Here is a 15,007-nt window from a genome sequence, read left to right on the forward strand (position 1 = left end):
GCTGTTATCTCACAAAGGATGGGCCTGTGAAAGTACACGGTACACAAAGTACTTCCTCGACGCTTTGAAGCTTTGGTTGTTTTAAAACGTGTCCTTGCTTTTAATCAATAGTACCAACGCAACTACTTGAATATCGCCTGCAAAGTCAATAGGTTACAATGTGGTAATACTATACCGCCAGTACTACAAGCATAGTGGGGTCATATTCCCTTTCCAAAGGTCACTTTCAAGATCAATGTTCACCTTTTCCAGCATCTCACAGCTGAAAGGTCAACATTTGGGTCCTGTAGTTGCTTTTCATAAAGTACACCATATAGTATCTCATGTTGTATATTCGGAGTAAATCCAGAGTGAATCTGCATTCAGTTCGGCTTGAATAAGAGTTTGGGTTCAGCTAAAATGGCAAAGAAGAAGCAGGGACCGTGAGGCAGGTCTTTAGCTCCACAGAAACAAAGCTTCTGTCGTACTTTGGTACGGGACAAAAAAATTACAAAATTAAAAAAAATCAATGAAAATAAATAAATAAATAAATAAAAAACCTTAAACTGTATTACGGAAAGCAGGAAGTGAACAAATGTAACAGTTACTGATTGTAAAAGTACCAGATGGATTAAATTAAATTAAATTATTTTTTAATTAAAAGATTTTAAAAAATAAATACATAAAAAAAACTTAAATTATAATAAGAAAGCAGGAAGTGAACAAATGTAATGGTGACTGATTGTAAAAGTACCAGATGGATGAAATTAAATGAAATTAAATGAAGTTAAATGAAATTAAAGGAAATTAAATGAAATTAAATGAAATTAAATGAAGTTAAATGAAATGAAATTAAATGAAATTAAATGAAATTATTATTTTTTAATTAAAAGATTAAAAAATGTAATTAAAAAAACTTAAACTATATTAGGAAAGCAGGAAGTGAACAAATGTAACGGTTACTGATTGTAAAAGTACCAGATGGATTAAATTAAATTAAAACAAATGTTTAATTTAAAGATAACAAATTTTTTTTATTAAAAAAAAACTTAAACTGTAATAGGAAAGCAGGAAGTGAACAAATGTAACGGTTACTGATTGTAAAAGTACCAGATGGATTAAATTAAATTAAATTAAATTGTTTTTTTAATGAAAAGATTTTTTAAAAATAAAAAAAAACTTAAACTATATTAGGAAAGCAGGAAGTGAACAAATGTAAGAGTTACTGATTGTAAAAGTACCAGATGGAGGGGTAGGATTTAATAAGCTTTGCTTCTTCCTACTCCTTTTGGACATGTGGAACTGGGAACTGATTATGGGATGCACTCAATTGGAATCTGATGCATGTTCAAATGAAATTAAACCATTACCATTACCATTACCATTACCATTACCATTACCACAACTTCCATTGCTGCCTTACTCAGTTTAGATTCTGCCATCCGGAAAACAGACTTTCCTTTCAACCCAAGAAGGTTTTGCTAAATTTCTGCTGTCTTGCCTGACCTGTGAATACCCCCCACCCCACCCCCCCCCCCTCTGAAAAGTGTGTTAATGTTTTAAATGGTGTCACCTGACCTTAAACGGAACCGTTATTCCAGTTTCCAGCTGCACTTAAGCACCAGGAAAAACCATTCCCAGCGAAACGCAAAGCAATAATCAAAACGGGGTTCATGAATTTCTAATTCGGGGGTGGGGGGGTGAGGGGGGGGGGGCAATATTGTTTGTCCAAATGGATTCCCGAAGCAGACAACATCTTATTAGAGAAGAATCCGAATGAAGACACGTCAAATGACACGAAGGGACGAGGACAAGCGGAAGTGGAATTGTGTCATTAAAATTCACCAGGAGGCATCGACTCCGTGAGAGGTTACATTATTGGCGGGCGGGAGGACACACACACACGCTCACACGCACGCACACAGCTGGTGTGCCTTATCCAGCAGGAGGAAGAAGAAGAAGAAGAAGAAGAAGAAGCTCCGAGGCTCCAACGCGCGTCCTTTAGACCCAATTCAAGACCAAGTTCGAGGAGGCGAGAAGCTCCCCCATGGAGACCCATGCGGAAGACTGACACAACCAGGAGGAAGAGGAGAAACAAGGATCAAGTCCCGGTAAAGCGGAGGAGCCGGGAGCCAGAGCGAGCTATGCCATCTCCCGCAGAGCGGAGCCCAGTCCTCCTGCGTCGCGTCTCGGAGCTGCAGCATGGCGCCCCTCTCCGGACTCCGGAGCTACCGCCTCGCCCCCGGGAGACCGCTGTCCTTCCTCCCCGCCGGAGCCCTGCTGCTGCTGCTGCTGCTGCTGCTCCTCGCCGGAGCCCCGTCGTCCCCGGAGCCGTGCCCGCTGCCCCCGCCGTCGTGCCGCATCCTCGCCCGGATAGGACACACCGTGCGCCTGGGCGCGCTGCTGCCCGCCCGCCAGCCGGCCCGGATACAGAACGCTCTCAACCGCGCCCTAGCTAGCCTCCGGCACCAAAGCGGAGCCTCCGACTCCTCCGCCGGCGCCGGCACCACCAGCAACCCGTCCCGAACCCCTCCGCTGCTCCCCTACAACCTCAGCCTGGACATGGTGGCTCGCTCGCCGGCCGGCTGGGACCCGGTGTCGCTGTCCGGGTGCGCTTGTCGGGAGCTGGTGGTCCGGGACGTCTCCGCCGTGCTCGCCTTCCCTCGCTCCGCAGAGGAGCTCGTCCAGGTGGAGTTCCTCTCCTCTTTTCTGGAGATCCCTTTTGTCTCCATCCTGGAGGACACGGAGCCCCTCGTCACCGAGGTATGTGCGCCTGTGGCCGGCTGATGGGTTCTTTTGACGGGCTGCTTGTGGAACGATGGGGTCAACACCTTTACCTGTAAATAAGTACACAATAAGTACACAATAAGTACACATGTGGCTTTAATGCTGTCATGCGCTGGTTGTGGAATGATAGTGTGAACACTTTTGCCTGTAAATAAGTACACAATAAGTACACAATAAGTACACAATAAGTACACATATGGCTTTTATTGCCAAGTATGGCCTTTTATGGCTAAACCCTGCAGGTTTCATATCTGCTCTTCAGTACTGGACTCAAGTCTCCAGTCCTTCAGTTGGCAGCTTTAAAGCCTTTTATTTATTATGATTATGGCCAAGTGTGTGTGTGTGTGTGTGTGTGTATGTGTGTGTGTGATGATGTTAGTTCCCTTTCAGCGTGAATCATTCCAACAGTTTAGTTGCAGATAGATTGGCACCAGTGAAGCGTGCATCGCCCGACTGGTGTGCTTCCTGTCGACATGCGGGTACAAATATTTATGTTTGTGCTGCGGTACTGCATGGGGGGGTACATGCCAAGTACACAACTTACTCTATGTAGTCCCCACTGTGGGGCTGATGACTTAAAAAAACACATTAATAAGTTTGCTAGTTACTTTACGCCAAAAGCAAATTAGCAACAAAATTACCCCTCATTGAGGATAATTACTTATTAAATATGTAAAATAATTAAGATGTTTGCCGTGAGAGATGATTCATAAAATGAGGCTGAGGGCTGAGCTCGTGACTTGCAATTCAATCCCATCTCACTTTGGGGGCGATATTTAAATCAGAGTGAGCAACAAACTTTGTTGACTAGCTCTTTAGCTTCCTGTGTAGTAGTCGTGAACGATGGCGACCTAAGACACGTCCCCCGAAAGGGGGGGTACCAGGAGGATACCTTGACTTGGAGGGGCGTGATGCACAGACTACACTGTAAACACATTCAGTAATAATTATTTCTTTACACAAATGTAAAAATAAATAATGCAAAACGGTAGAATTAAATTAAATTAAATTAAATTAAATTAAATTAAATTAAATTAAATTAAATTAAATTAAAAAATTAAAAAAGCATTTTAAATTGAAAAAAAACTTAAACTATATTAGGAAAGCAGGAAGTGAACAAATGTAAAAGTTTTACTGATTGTAAAAGTACCAGATGGATTAAATTAAATAAAAAAAATTGAATTTAAAGATTTTTTTTTACTTAAAAAAAAATTAAACTATAATAGGAAAGCAGGAGGTGAACAAATGTAACGGTTACTGATTGTAAAAGTACCAGATAAATTTAAATTAAATTAAATTAAATGAAATTGTTTTTTTAATGAAAAGATAAAAAAAAAAAAAAAAACTGAAACTATATTAGGAAAGCAGGAAGTGAACAAATGTAAGAGTTAGTGATTGTAAAAGTACCAGATGGAGGGGTAGGATTTAATAAGCTTTGCTTCTTCCTACTCCTTTTGGACATGTGGAACTGGGAACTGATTATGGGATGCACTCAATTGGAATCTGATGCATGTTCAAATGAAATGAAACCATTACCATTACCATTACCATTACCATTACCAGGGCGTTACGTAATGGCGGCGTCCAGTACATGTACAACAAGAGTTTCCCAAATAGAAAAAAAATTGTCCAAAATCGGATGGTTGTTTGTCTATAGGTGCCCTGCGATTGGCTGGTGACCACTCCAGGTCAGCTGGGATAGGCTCCAGCATACTTGGACCCCCAGTGTGGATAAGCGACATAACTGGCTTGGCGCCCATTTCAGCCATATGGTCGACATCGATATCAGCGCATAATAACGTGTCATAATTTCACTGGCGGTAACGGCCATCAACGTTTGAAATAGTAATTAACCAGATTAGCCGTTACTGGAAAACAATAATGGCATTAGTAACGCACACACACACACACACACACACACACACACACACACACACACACACACACACTCCAAGGAAGAGGCAGCGCTGGATGACAAGCATGAGGAATGAGAAGGTAAAAAGATGAACTTTAGTCGTATCTGATTTCAATAAAAAGTCACCCCGAAAGCGACGACGAGGTCACTTGGCGGGAACGTAAGCGAAAAAGAGAAGTGAGAGAGGAAAGTGGCGAGGGGGGGGGGGGGGTCGGGACACAGCTGAGAGGTTCCTCCAGCTGCAAGACTTTGAGCTCTGCAGGATCCTGGCGTACAGCCACAGGGCAAAAGAACCGGCATCACTCTTTCATTTTCTGTATGCTTCAGCTTTTTTAAAAAACGTCTTTTTGGTGTGTTCAAATGGTGGTTTGCAGCACGGCGTGGTTGCCATGTATGTGGAGGGTTTGTTAGTCCAACACAGTCATGTTCAGGTGGCCAAAATAATCATCTACTTCCTATAATTTCCTTAGTATTAGTTCAGGAAAATTCCTTCAACATTCTTAAAAAATGCTTGAAAAATGCAAAAATGGTGATGTAGTACTTGACTTACATTCCAGGGGTCAAAACCACGCTTGGACAGCACCTCTCTAGTCCAGGAGGTCGGAGAAACCTCCCGAATCCTCGCTTGGGGATATTGATATTTCTTATTAATCCAGTACCAGCAAAAATAATATAAATAATCACCAATATAATCACCATTTGAAGCAGAATCACCAAAAAAACAGGATGAGGATTTTTGCAAGATCATGATGCTGATGCTGTCCCAAACGGTTGCTAAGGACGGCAGTCCTTGGTTACAGCATTCCAATTCATTATGCTCGATATTTGTGTCTTATATGAAACCTCCTGGACCCTCATTGGTTGGGTCCCAGTATTTCAGCATTTTCTTGTTTTTTTTTTTGCACTTAGACCAGGGGTCAAACTTGCCCACGCAAGTTTGATATGGATGCTGTATGGTATCATGTACCCAGAAAAAATATTACGTTTGATTCATGTTCATGTTCAAGGTTAAATAACTGTTAATAGTTATCCTCCCTATCTGTGTGGAAGTGGCAAGTGATATGAAAGTATAATGTTAGTTTGATATGAATGCTGTATGGTATCATGTACCCAGAAAAAATATTACGTTTGATCAATGTTCATGTTAAAGGTTAAATAACTGTTAATAGTTATCCTCCCTATCCGTGTGGAAGTGGTAAGTTTTGGCTATTTAAGTTGAAAGGAAATAACTCGAAGGCTACCGTTTGCGAGACCCTGCAGTTGCGCAATATGTTGTAAATCAGGGGTCTCAAACACGCGGCCCGCAGGACACTAGTTTGAGGCCCCCGCCTTGATATGAAAGTTTAATGTTAGTTTGATATGGATGCTGTATGGTATCATGTACCCAGAAAAAATGATTACGTTTGATTCATGTTCATGTTAAAGGTTAAATAACTGTTAATAGTTATCCTCCCTATTCGTGTGGAAGTGGTAAGTTTTTGGCTATTTAATTTGAAAGGAAATAACTTGAAGGCTACCGTTTAGGTGGCTAGCTCTCTAGTTTGCGAGACCCTGCAGTTGCGCAATATGTTGTAAATCAGGGGTCTCAAACACGCGGCCCGCGGGACACTAGTTTGAGGCCCCCGCCTTGATATGAAAGTTTAATGTTAGTGCGGCCCGCGCAAGTTTGGTATGGATGCTGTATGGTATCATGTACCCAGAAAAAATGATTACGTTTGATTAATGTTCATGTAAAAGGTTAAATAACTGTTAATAGTTATCCTCCCTATCCGTGTGGAAGTGGTAAGTTTTTGCTATTTAAGTTTAAAGGAAATAACTTGAAGGCTACCGTTTAGGTGGCTAGCTCTCTAGTTTGCGAGTTAGCATGTGTCTCAAGACGCTGCAGTTGCACAATATGTTGTAAATTTATAAAGTTTTATTATTATTATTATTATTATATTTATTTATTACTGATTGATTGATTTTCTTTATTCTTGATTTATTTATTTTTCATCTTATTTTGTGTAGAAAAATAAAAAGTAAGATATTTGAGAACAGTGGAATGTTTTATCAGAGCTTTTATTGTAGAAAATCGAAACCAAAGCAAAGTTTATTCATTTTTCTGTTTTTAATAATTTTTTTTTTTTTTGTAAAACCTGATGCGGCCCAGTCTCACCCAGACCCTAGCTCCAGTGGCCAACAGGTAAATTGAGTTTGAGACCCCTGACTTCACAATGCTAATATGTGGCTAAAAACATCACGTTAACGGTAATATACGTGGTATTCTATCCGGATGGTTAAAGTTCCGCCCCTCGATTGGATGACTTCCCATGCCGTCTTGTGAAATCCGACCAAATGGAAGGCAGGACGGCTTCCTGTAACGAGTGCGGTGTTATTTATGATTTATGATTCGGACGTGTGTTGACCTTTTCATCGAGCGAGTGAAGGGTTGCAGCCTGTTGTGTTGCAATAAAAGAACGGCTGGTTGGAGCACATGTACACACGCTGGTAGGGCAGTGCCCCGTGGGTTTAGTCAACAGGGAGGCCGATTGTTCCCGTTCCACAATGAATATGAGCCGTGGATATGAATGGAATTCTATTTCCATTTTAGTCAAACAAAGGTTGTTTTCGGGAAGCGGATAAGAAAACAATCCCGTCTGCCAAAAACCTGCTCCTTCACAGATTCATCCAAAAGGAGGAGGAGGCGGTGGAGAGGGTTTCCCTGGAGTTTTCGGAATGACGTGTTTTGCAGGGTTGGGATTTGGGAGTTTGTGCCGGTGTTCTCTCTGGTGAGCTATTCCCGGGACTTCAGGTGGTGATTCCCCACCGGGGGCTTCTCCAATTTCAACGTGGACTTGTTGAGTGTGTTTATGCACACCGGCTGACTGATAATGAGAGACTCCCTGGGGGGAGGGGGGGGTGGGGGGGGACGTCTGTGGCAATATACCAGGACTCTTCTAATGAATCGCTGCGAGGAAATGTCAGCCCAACAAAGTGACGAGTGGAGTTTTTAGCTTATTCCTTTTTTCCTGGTCCTCGGGAGATCCCAAAAACATTAATGCCCCTTAATTGTCATCTGGGATAGGCTCCAGCATATCCCCAAACACCCTAGTTAAGGATGACTGGTGAGCAAAGAGTGTTTTTATAGGCTAAGATGACCCTGTGATCATATTTCTCCTATCAACAAGCCTTTGAAATGTCTCATTCAAAGCAGAGGGAAAATATTCCATTCCTATGCATCACAAAAATACAGAATAAAAGTAAGAGAGAAGCGAAGTGAGTGACATGGAAGCAGCAACGAGTGATAAATAACGATGTTATGGACTTATTTGAATTGGTGTTGGAAACTAGCAATAGCATACCCAATAACTTCCTGTTTAGTTTCCCGGAAATTTCCAATATTTTACCTTTCAATACAAAACCTTGAATGTTTTTCTTCTAAACTTAAGAAGCCATAAACTTACCACTTCCACACAGGATGAGGGAGGAACTTTTTTTCACGGCATCATGTTGCACATGCTGACGTCATGACCTCATGCAGTGTTAGGTTAGGTGTAAGGTAATACCTCAATATTTGGAGTCATTACTGCCACCTGGTGACCACAGGTGGCAAAAAAAACACAATTGCATACATTTTGAGTGTTAAGTTGCTGTGTGGTGAATTTAGTGTTTGTAAGATTATATGGTGGAAAGCTACTCCCACTCCCATTTCATTCCAAGCTGGCCATGATGGGCAATCTGACTGGGAAATGTCTCCTTCCCGCTCGCGCCGGGACAAATCCGGAAAAGGATGTTAGGGCAAAGAGACACGTAACCGCGTGTGATGCATCCCAGCTGGGAAGTGCTTATTCCCGACTTTCTACTTAAGCTAATTAGAAGCAGCGTGTGACCCCTAACGGTAAATCTCTGCTGTCTATCTTTGACACGGACGATGGCTGAGTGTTAAAAAGCGGGGAGGGGTTCGGCGTTAGAATAAGGTCTTCTAATTCCCATCAGGACCGTGGGGGGGCATTTGGGCTCACTGATGATATTTGATGTTAAAGCTAATACGAGCACAATTAATCCCCCAGGGTGAGCGGGAATTGGCATTCCGGCATCGAGCCGGTGTGTAAACAGCTAGCGTGTGTGTCACCGCGAGTTGAAATGAAAAAGATCACCAAACAGGTTTTTCCATGATCCAGATTGTTCTTTCCATGATCCAAATTTTCTTTCCATGATCCAAATTGATCTTTCCATGATCCAAATTGGTCTTTCCATGATCCAAATTGGTCTTTCCATGATCCAAATTGGTCTTTCCATGATCCAAATTGATCTTTCCATGATCCAAATTGGTCTTTCCATGATCCAAATTGGTCTTTCCATGATCCAAATTGGTCTTTCCATGATCCAAATTGGTCTTTCCATGATCCAAATTGGTCTTTCCATGATCCAAATTGGTCTTTCCATGATCCAAATTGGTCTTTCCATGATCCAAACTGTTCTTTCCATGATCCAAACAGGTTTTTCCATGATCCAGATTGTTCTTTCCATGATCCAAATTTTCTTTCCATGATCCAAACTGTTCTTTCCATGATCCAAATTGATCTTTCCATGATCCAAATTGATCTTTCCATGATCCAAATTGATTTTTCCCTGATCCAAACTGTTCTTTCCATGATCCAAATTGGTCTTTCCATGATCCAAATTGGTCTTTCCATGATCCAAATTGGTCTTTCCATGATCCAAATTGGTCTTTCCATGATCCAAATTGGTCTTTCCATGATCCAGATTGTTCTTTCCATGATCCAAATTGGTCTTTCCCTGATCCAAATTTGTTCTTTCCATGATCCAAATTTGTTCTTTCCATGATCCAAATTGATTTTTCCATGATCCAAATTGTTCTGTCCATGATCCAAATTTGTTCTTTCCATGATCCAAATTGTTCTTTCCATGATCCAAATTGATCTTTCCATGATCCAAACTGTTCTTTCCATGATCCAAATTGTTCTTTCCATGATCCAAATTGTTCTTTCCATGATCCAAATTGTTCTTTCCATGATCCAAATTTGTTCTGTCCATGATCCAAATTGTTCTTTCCATGATTGAAATGAAAAAGAATATCATCGCAATCTCCGCCGTCTTCAAGTTCACCGAATTTGAATTCCCAGATTGTATCGGCGGAATAATGTGGCGGCTCATGATGTCCGTTGCGGGATGCATTGGCAGGGAAATGCTTCTTCCTGATTGCTAAATGTGATTAAGCGGGGAGGCCGGCTTGCCGCAAATTCATTATTTTCCCGCCGAAGATATGTTCTTCGCCACCTCCTTAAAACCCGCCCACACACGCGTACTTAATACTATTGAAATATACGCTCTTGGAATACTTCACAAGGATTCATTTCACGGTCTCTTATGGAATAATGGACTTATTATTTGTGTTTTGTGGCTCGCCTGCTGCTGTTATTTGTGTGTCAAAAAGGCAAATATCTTATTTATTATATTGATAATTCAGGTGGCTTCATGGTTTTGACTGACACCTGTCATCCAGCTCTCCAAAGTGGAAGACGATGTGACACAGATTGACTTCCAAGTTCTTCGTGTTTAACCTTCCTCTTGTGTTCGCTTTCTGGTATCATCTTTTATGTTAACGGGTCGGTTTTGACCCGTTTGGATCCAAACTGGTCTTTCCATGATCCAAACTGGTCTTTCCATGATCCAAATTGGTCTTTCCATGATCCAAATTGGTCTTTCCATGTTCCAAATTGGTCTTTCCATGACCCAAATTGGTCTTTCCATGATCCAAATTGGTCTTTCCATGATCCAAATTGTTCTTTCCATGATCCAAATTGGTCTTTCCCTGATCCAAATTGGTCTTTCCATGATCCAAATTGGTCTTTCCATGATCCAGACTGTTCTTTCCATGATCCAAATTGTTCTTTCCATGATCCAAACAGGGTTTTCCATGATCCAGATTGTTCTTTCCATTATCCAAATTTTCTTTCCATGATCCAAATTGTTCTTTCCATGATCCAAATTGTTCTTTCCATGATCCAAATTGTTCTTTCCATGATCCAAACTGGTCTTTCCATGATCCAAATTGGTCTTTCCATGATCCAAATTGTTCTTTCCATGATCCAAATTGTTCTTTCCATGATCCAAATTGGTCTTTCCCTGATCCAAAATGGTCTTTCCATGATCCAAATTGGTCTTTCCATGATCCAGACTGTTCTTTCCATGATCCAAATTGTTCTTTTTATGATCCAAACAGGGTTTTCCATGATCCAGATTGTTCTTTCCATTATCCAAATTTTCTTTCCATGATCCAAATTGTTCTTTCCATGATCCAAATTGTTCTTTCCATGATCCAAATTGTTCTTTCCATGATCCAAACTGTTCTTTCCATGATCCAAATTGATTATTCCATAATCCAAATTGATCTTTCCATGATCCAAACTGTTCTTTCCATGATCCAAACAGGTTTTTCCATGATCCAAATTTTCTTTCCATGATCCAAACTGCTCTTTCCATGGTGCAAACTGCTCTTTCCATGATCCAAACTGTTCTTTCCATGATCCAAATTGATCTTTCAATGATCCAAATTGATCTTTCCATGATCCAAATTGATCTTTCCATGATCCAGATTGTTCTCTTCATGATCCAAATTGATTATTCCATGATCCAAATTGATCTTTCCATGATCCAAATTGTTCTTTCCATGATCCAAATTGTTCTTTCCATGATCCAAATTGATCTTTCCATGATCCAAATTGATCTTTCCATGATCCAAACTGGTCTTTCCATGATCCAAACTGGTCTTTCCATGATCCAAATGGATTATTTTTTTGGTTTTATTTGGTTGAAATAGAGTTTCCTGACAAAGTCAAAATAATAATAATAATAATAATAATAATAAACAAATGTTATGTGATTCTTTTTATGCATTCAAATGTAAAACGGATCGGTGCCGACCCGAACACAAGAGGAGGGTTAAATAATCTTATTTTAAGAATAGAATCGTGATTATCCTAATTTACGGGTGTTTAATAAGACGGGTGTTTAATACAATTAGAGACAATCATACCCGTGTGACCCTCGTTAATGGATGACGGTGACACGCCTACCTGGACGACGTCTACAATGTTGTTGGACCTGCTAGCGACGCCGCCCTCTGCAGTGGGGCCATTCTTTTATTATAGGAGACGTTTTTTTTAATGACATCCTCCATCCTCCTGGGGGGGTTAGTGGGGGTGGGGGTGGGGGGGGGCTGACTGAATGAAATTACATTTGAATCCGTAGAGCCTGCAGTGTCATTGTGTCTGTGAGGTGGCTTCACAGGACTAGCATGTTGCGTATCGGCGCCGTGCACATGCGTGACATACGCACACACACATAGACACATACACACATGCACACGCACACACAAACATGGCAATGGCGGCTATGGGTTACTAAGCCTAATGAGGCTTTAGAAGCTTGCTGCCTTTCACATTTTTTTTCAGATGATACTGGGATTTGCCCCCCCCCACCTCAGTCCCCCCCCGTCACAGAGCGACCCAACTCAACGGCGAGACGAAGCAGAGCCTCTGGCCTGGAGGCAGTTGGGAAAGTGCTAGCCACTTAACTGCAAACAGCTCCGAGCTTTTCCTTTTTTTTTTTCTTCTTCTTCTTCTTCTTTTTCTTTATTAGCGGCGTGATGACAGTTCAGCCGCGTCCGTGACCGCGACACATTAATTGAGCGGCGCGGGGACGGCAGATTGTGTATCAGCGCCGCCTCGGCTCCTTAGTTGACTTTCCGCGTGAATGTTGGCATTGTGTCGGCGCCCCCGCCGGAGCCCACCTTTCACGTTTCACGCCGATGAATGCGCGGCATTGACGGCGTGCTGATGAAAATGTTCGTACATTATGACGCTTTAATTGACCCAACACGGACGTATAAAAGAAATCCATTAGGCCGGGAATCATGGGAATGACAGACCAAGGGGAAACGGTGGGGGGGCCAAGGCGAGAGTGGATCATGTACGGAACAAGGAATTCTGACGGAAAGGCAGGAAATTGGACGTAAGATTTGGCAGACAGGAAGTGGAATGGTTGATAAGCAATAATACGGGGATTATGAGGCTCGGAAAGGAGTGAAGATGATATCGGTTAAGGAAGTCAGGTGAGGGATTAACGGAGGGAGGAAATGGAGAAATCAGGAAGCTAATGAAGAAGCGTTCCCGTTAATGACAAGCTGGAAGATGTTTTTTCTGATGGCGTTGCTGACATTTTATTCATCTTACAGGTGGCGCCACTGGTTCATGGGGGGGTCGTTGGGGGTTCATGGGGGGATCCTATCCTGGGATACACATTGTTTGCTGTGTAATACTATATAAGTATATAATAAGTATTTATTGATATAAAAAAGGCATTTGTCCTAACAGACAACATTATGTGCATCTTACTGGGAATACTGAATGTGGAGTACCACAAGGTTCTGTTTTGTGGCCGAAATGTTTTATACTTTTTATAGTATCAGTGATATTTGGGAGGTTTCTGAGTTGTTACGCTTGGTTTCGTTTGCAGATGTCACTCATTTTTTTTGTTCGGGAGATCATTTCAAAACATTTTTCAAAAATACTGACAGTGAAATAGTGAAATTTAAAATTTGGTTTGATATAAATAATATTGTTAGCACTGATAAAAATGAAATGTATGTTTTTTGCTAAAAGAAGGTTTAAAATTATAGTATAATATTTCATATTTATTAGATTTCATATTATATATATACGTATATAATATACTGTATATTTTGTTAACTTAATATTATGTGAATAACGTAATTATGAGAAAAAAATTATGAAATGACTTTCCTTAAGTATTTTAACTTTCTTCTTAAAGGGGAACTGCACTTTTGGTTTTTTTTTTACACTTTTGCCCATCATTCACAATCCTCCTGTGAAACATGAAAACATATTTTTTTTCTTTTTCTGTGCATTATAACACGAGAAAACAAATTCATATGTGCTAGCTAACAATGCACATCATTGGGAGGGACCTATTTCGACTACGACGACCTCTAAAAAAACCCTCTAAAAAACATTATAACACGAGAAAACAAATTCATATGTGCTAGCTAACAATGCACATCATTGGGAGGTACCTATTTCAACTACAAAGCCTTCTAAAAAAACTCTAAAAAGCATTATAACACGAGAAAACAAATTCATATGTGGTAGCTAACAATGCACATCATTGGGAGGTACCGATTTCGACTACGAAGCCCTCTAAAAAAACCCTCGAAAAAACATTATAACACGAGAAAACAAATTCATATGTACTATCTAACAATGCACATCATTGGGAGGGACCTATTTCGACTACGACGACCTCTAAAAAAACCCTCTAAAAAACATTATAACAGGAGAAAACAAATTCATATGTGCTAGCTAACAATGCACATCATCGGGAGGTACCTATTTCGACTAAAAAGCCCTCTAAAAAACTCTAACAAGCATTATAACACGAGAAAACAAATTCATATGTGCTAGCTAACAATGCACATCATTGGGATGTACCTATTTCGACTACGACGACCTCTAAAAAAATCCTCTAAAAAACATTATAACACGAGAAAACAAATTTATATGTGCTAGCTAACAATGCACATCATCGGGAGGTACCGATTTCGACTACGAAGCCCTCTAAAAAACTCTAACAAGCATTATAACACGAGAAAACAAATTTATATGTGCTAGCTAACAATGCACATCATTGGGAGGTACCTATTTCGATTATGAAGCCCTCTAAAAAAACCCTCTGAAAAACATTATAACACGAGAAAACAAATTTATATGTGCTAGCTAACAATGCACATCATCGGGAGGTACCGATTTCGACTACGAAGCCCTCTAAAAAACTCTAACAAGCATTATAACACGAGAAAACTAATTCATATATGCTAGCTAACAATGCACATCATTGGGAGGTACCTATTTCGATTATGAAGCCCTCTAAAAAAACCCTCTAAAAAACATTATAACACGAGAAAACAAATTCATATGTGCTAGCTAACAATGCACATCATTGGGAAGTAGTACCTATTTCGACTACGGAGCCCTCTTAATGATCCTAAATAATTAATTAAGGGACACTTGGAAACATTTCCAGATTGTTGGTTTTAAGAAGAATAGAAACCATACGATGTCCTTGGTGGAGGTAATCACCCAGTGAGGATGGAATATTGCAGGACTGAATGCAAGGAAAAGCGGGAATGTTTTGAGGTTTCTCTTCCATTGAGGAACTTCATCCAAATGTGCCATTAAAGGATTAGCGGCTGATAACCGGAAGCTATCTCCAGCCTGACACCTGCGTACGCACCAAATGGCATAT

The 15,007-nt window shown here is 40.7% G+C and overlaps 1 protein-coding gene across 1 annotated transcript in view; it reads left to right on the forward strand.

Annotated features, from left to right (window-relative positions):
• The first annotated feature begins 1,757 nt into the window (after positions 1-1,757).
• Positions 1,758-15,007, forward strand: part of grin3ba (glutamate receptor, ionotropic, N-methyl-D-aspartate 3Ba) — a 132,363-nt gene continuing 119,113 nt past the window's right edge. Inside the window, exon 1 of the mRNA XM_058056516.2 lies at positions 1,758-2,742. Coding sequence (XP_057912499.2) covers positions 2,182-2,742 — 561 coding nt within the window. The 5' untranslated portion in view covers positions 1,758-2,181. The remainder of the gene's footprint in view (positions 2,743-15,007) is intronic.

The sequence above is a fragment of the Doryrhamphus excisus genome, linkage group LG19, assembly GCF_037039965.1.
Source record: "Doryrhamphus excisus strain RoL-2023G ecotype Guam linkage group LG19, RoL_Dexc_Guam_v1.1, whole genome shotgun sequence".
NCBI classification, from domain to species: Eukaryota; Metazoa; Chordata; class Actinopteri; order Syngnathiformes; family Syngnathidae; genus Doryrhamphus; species Doryrhamphus excisus.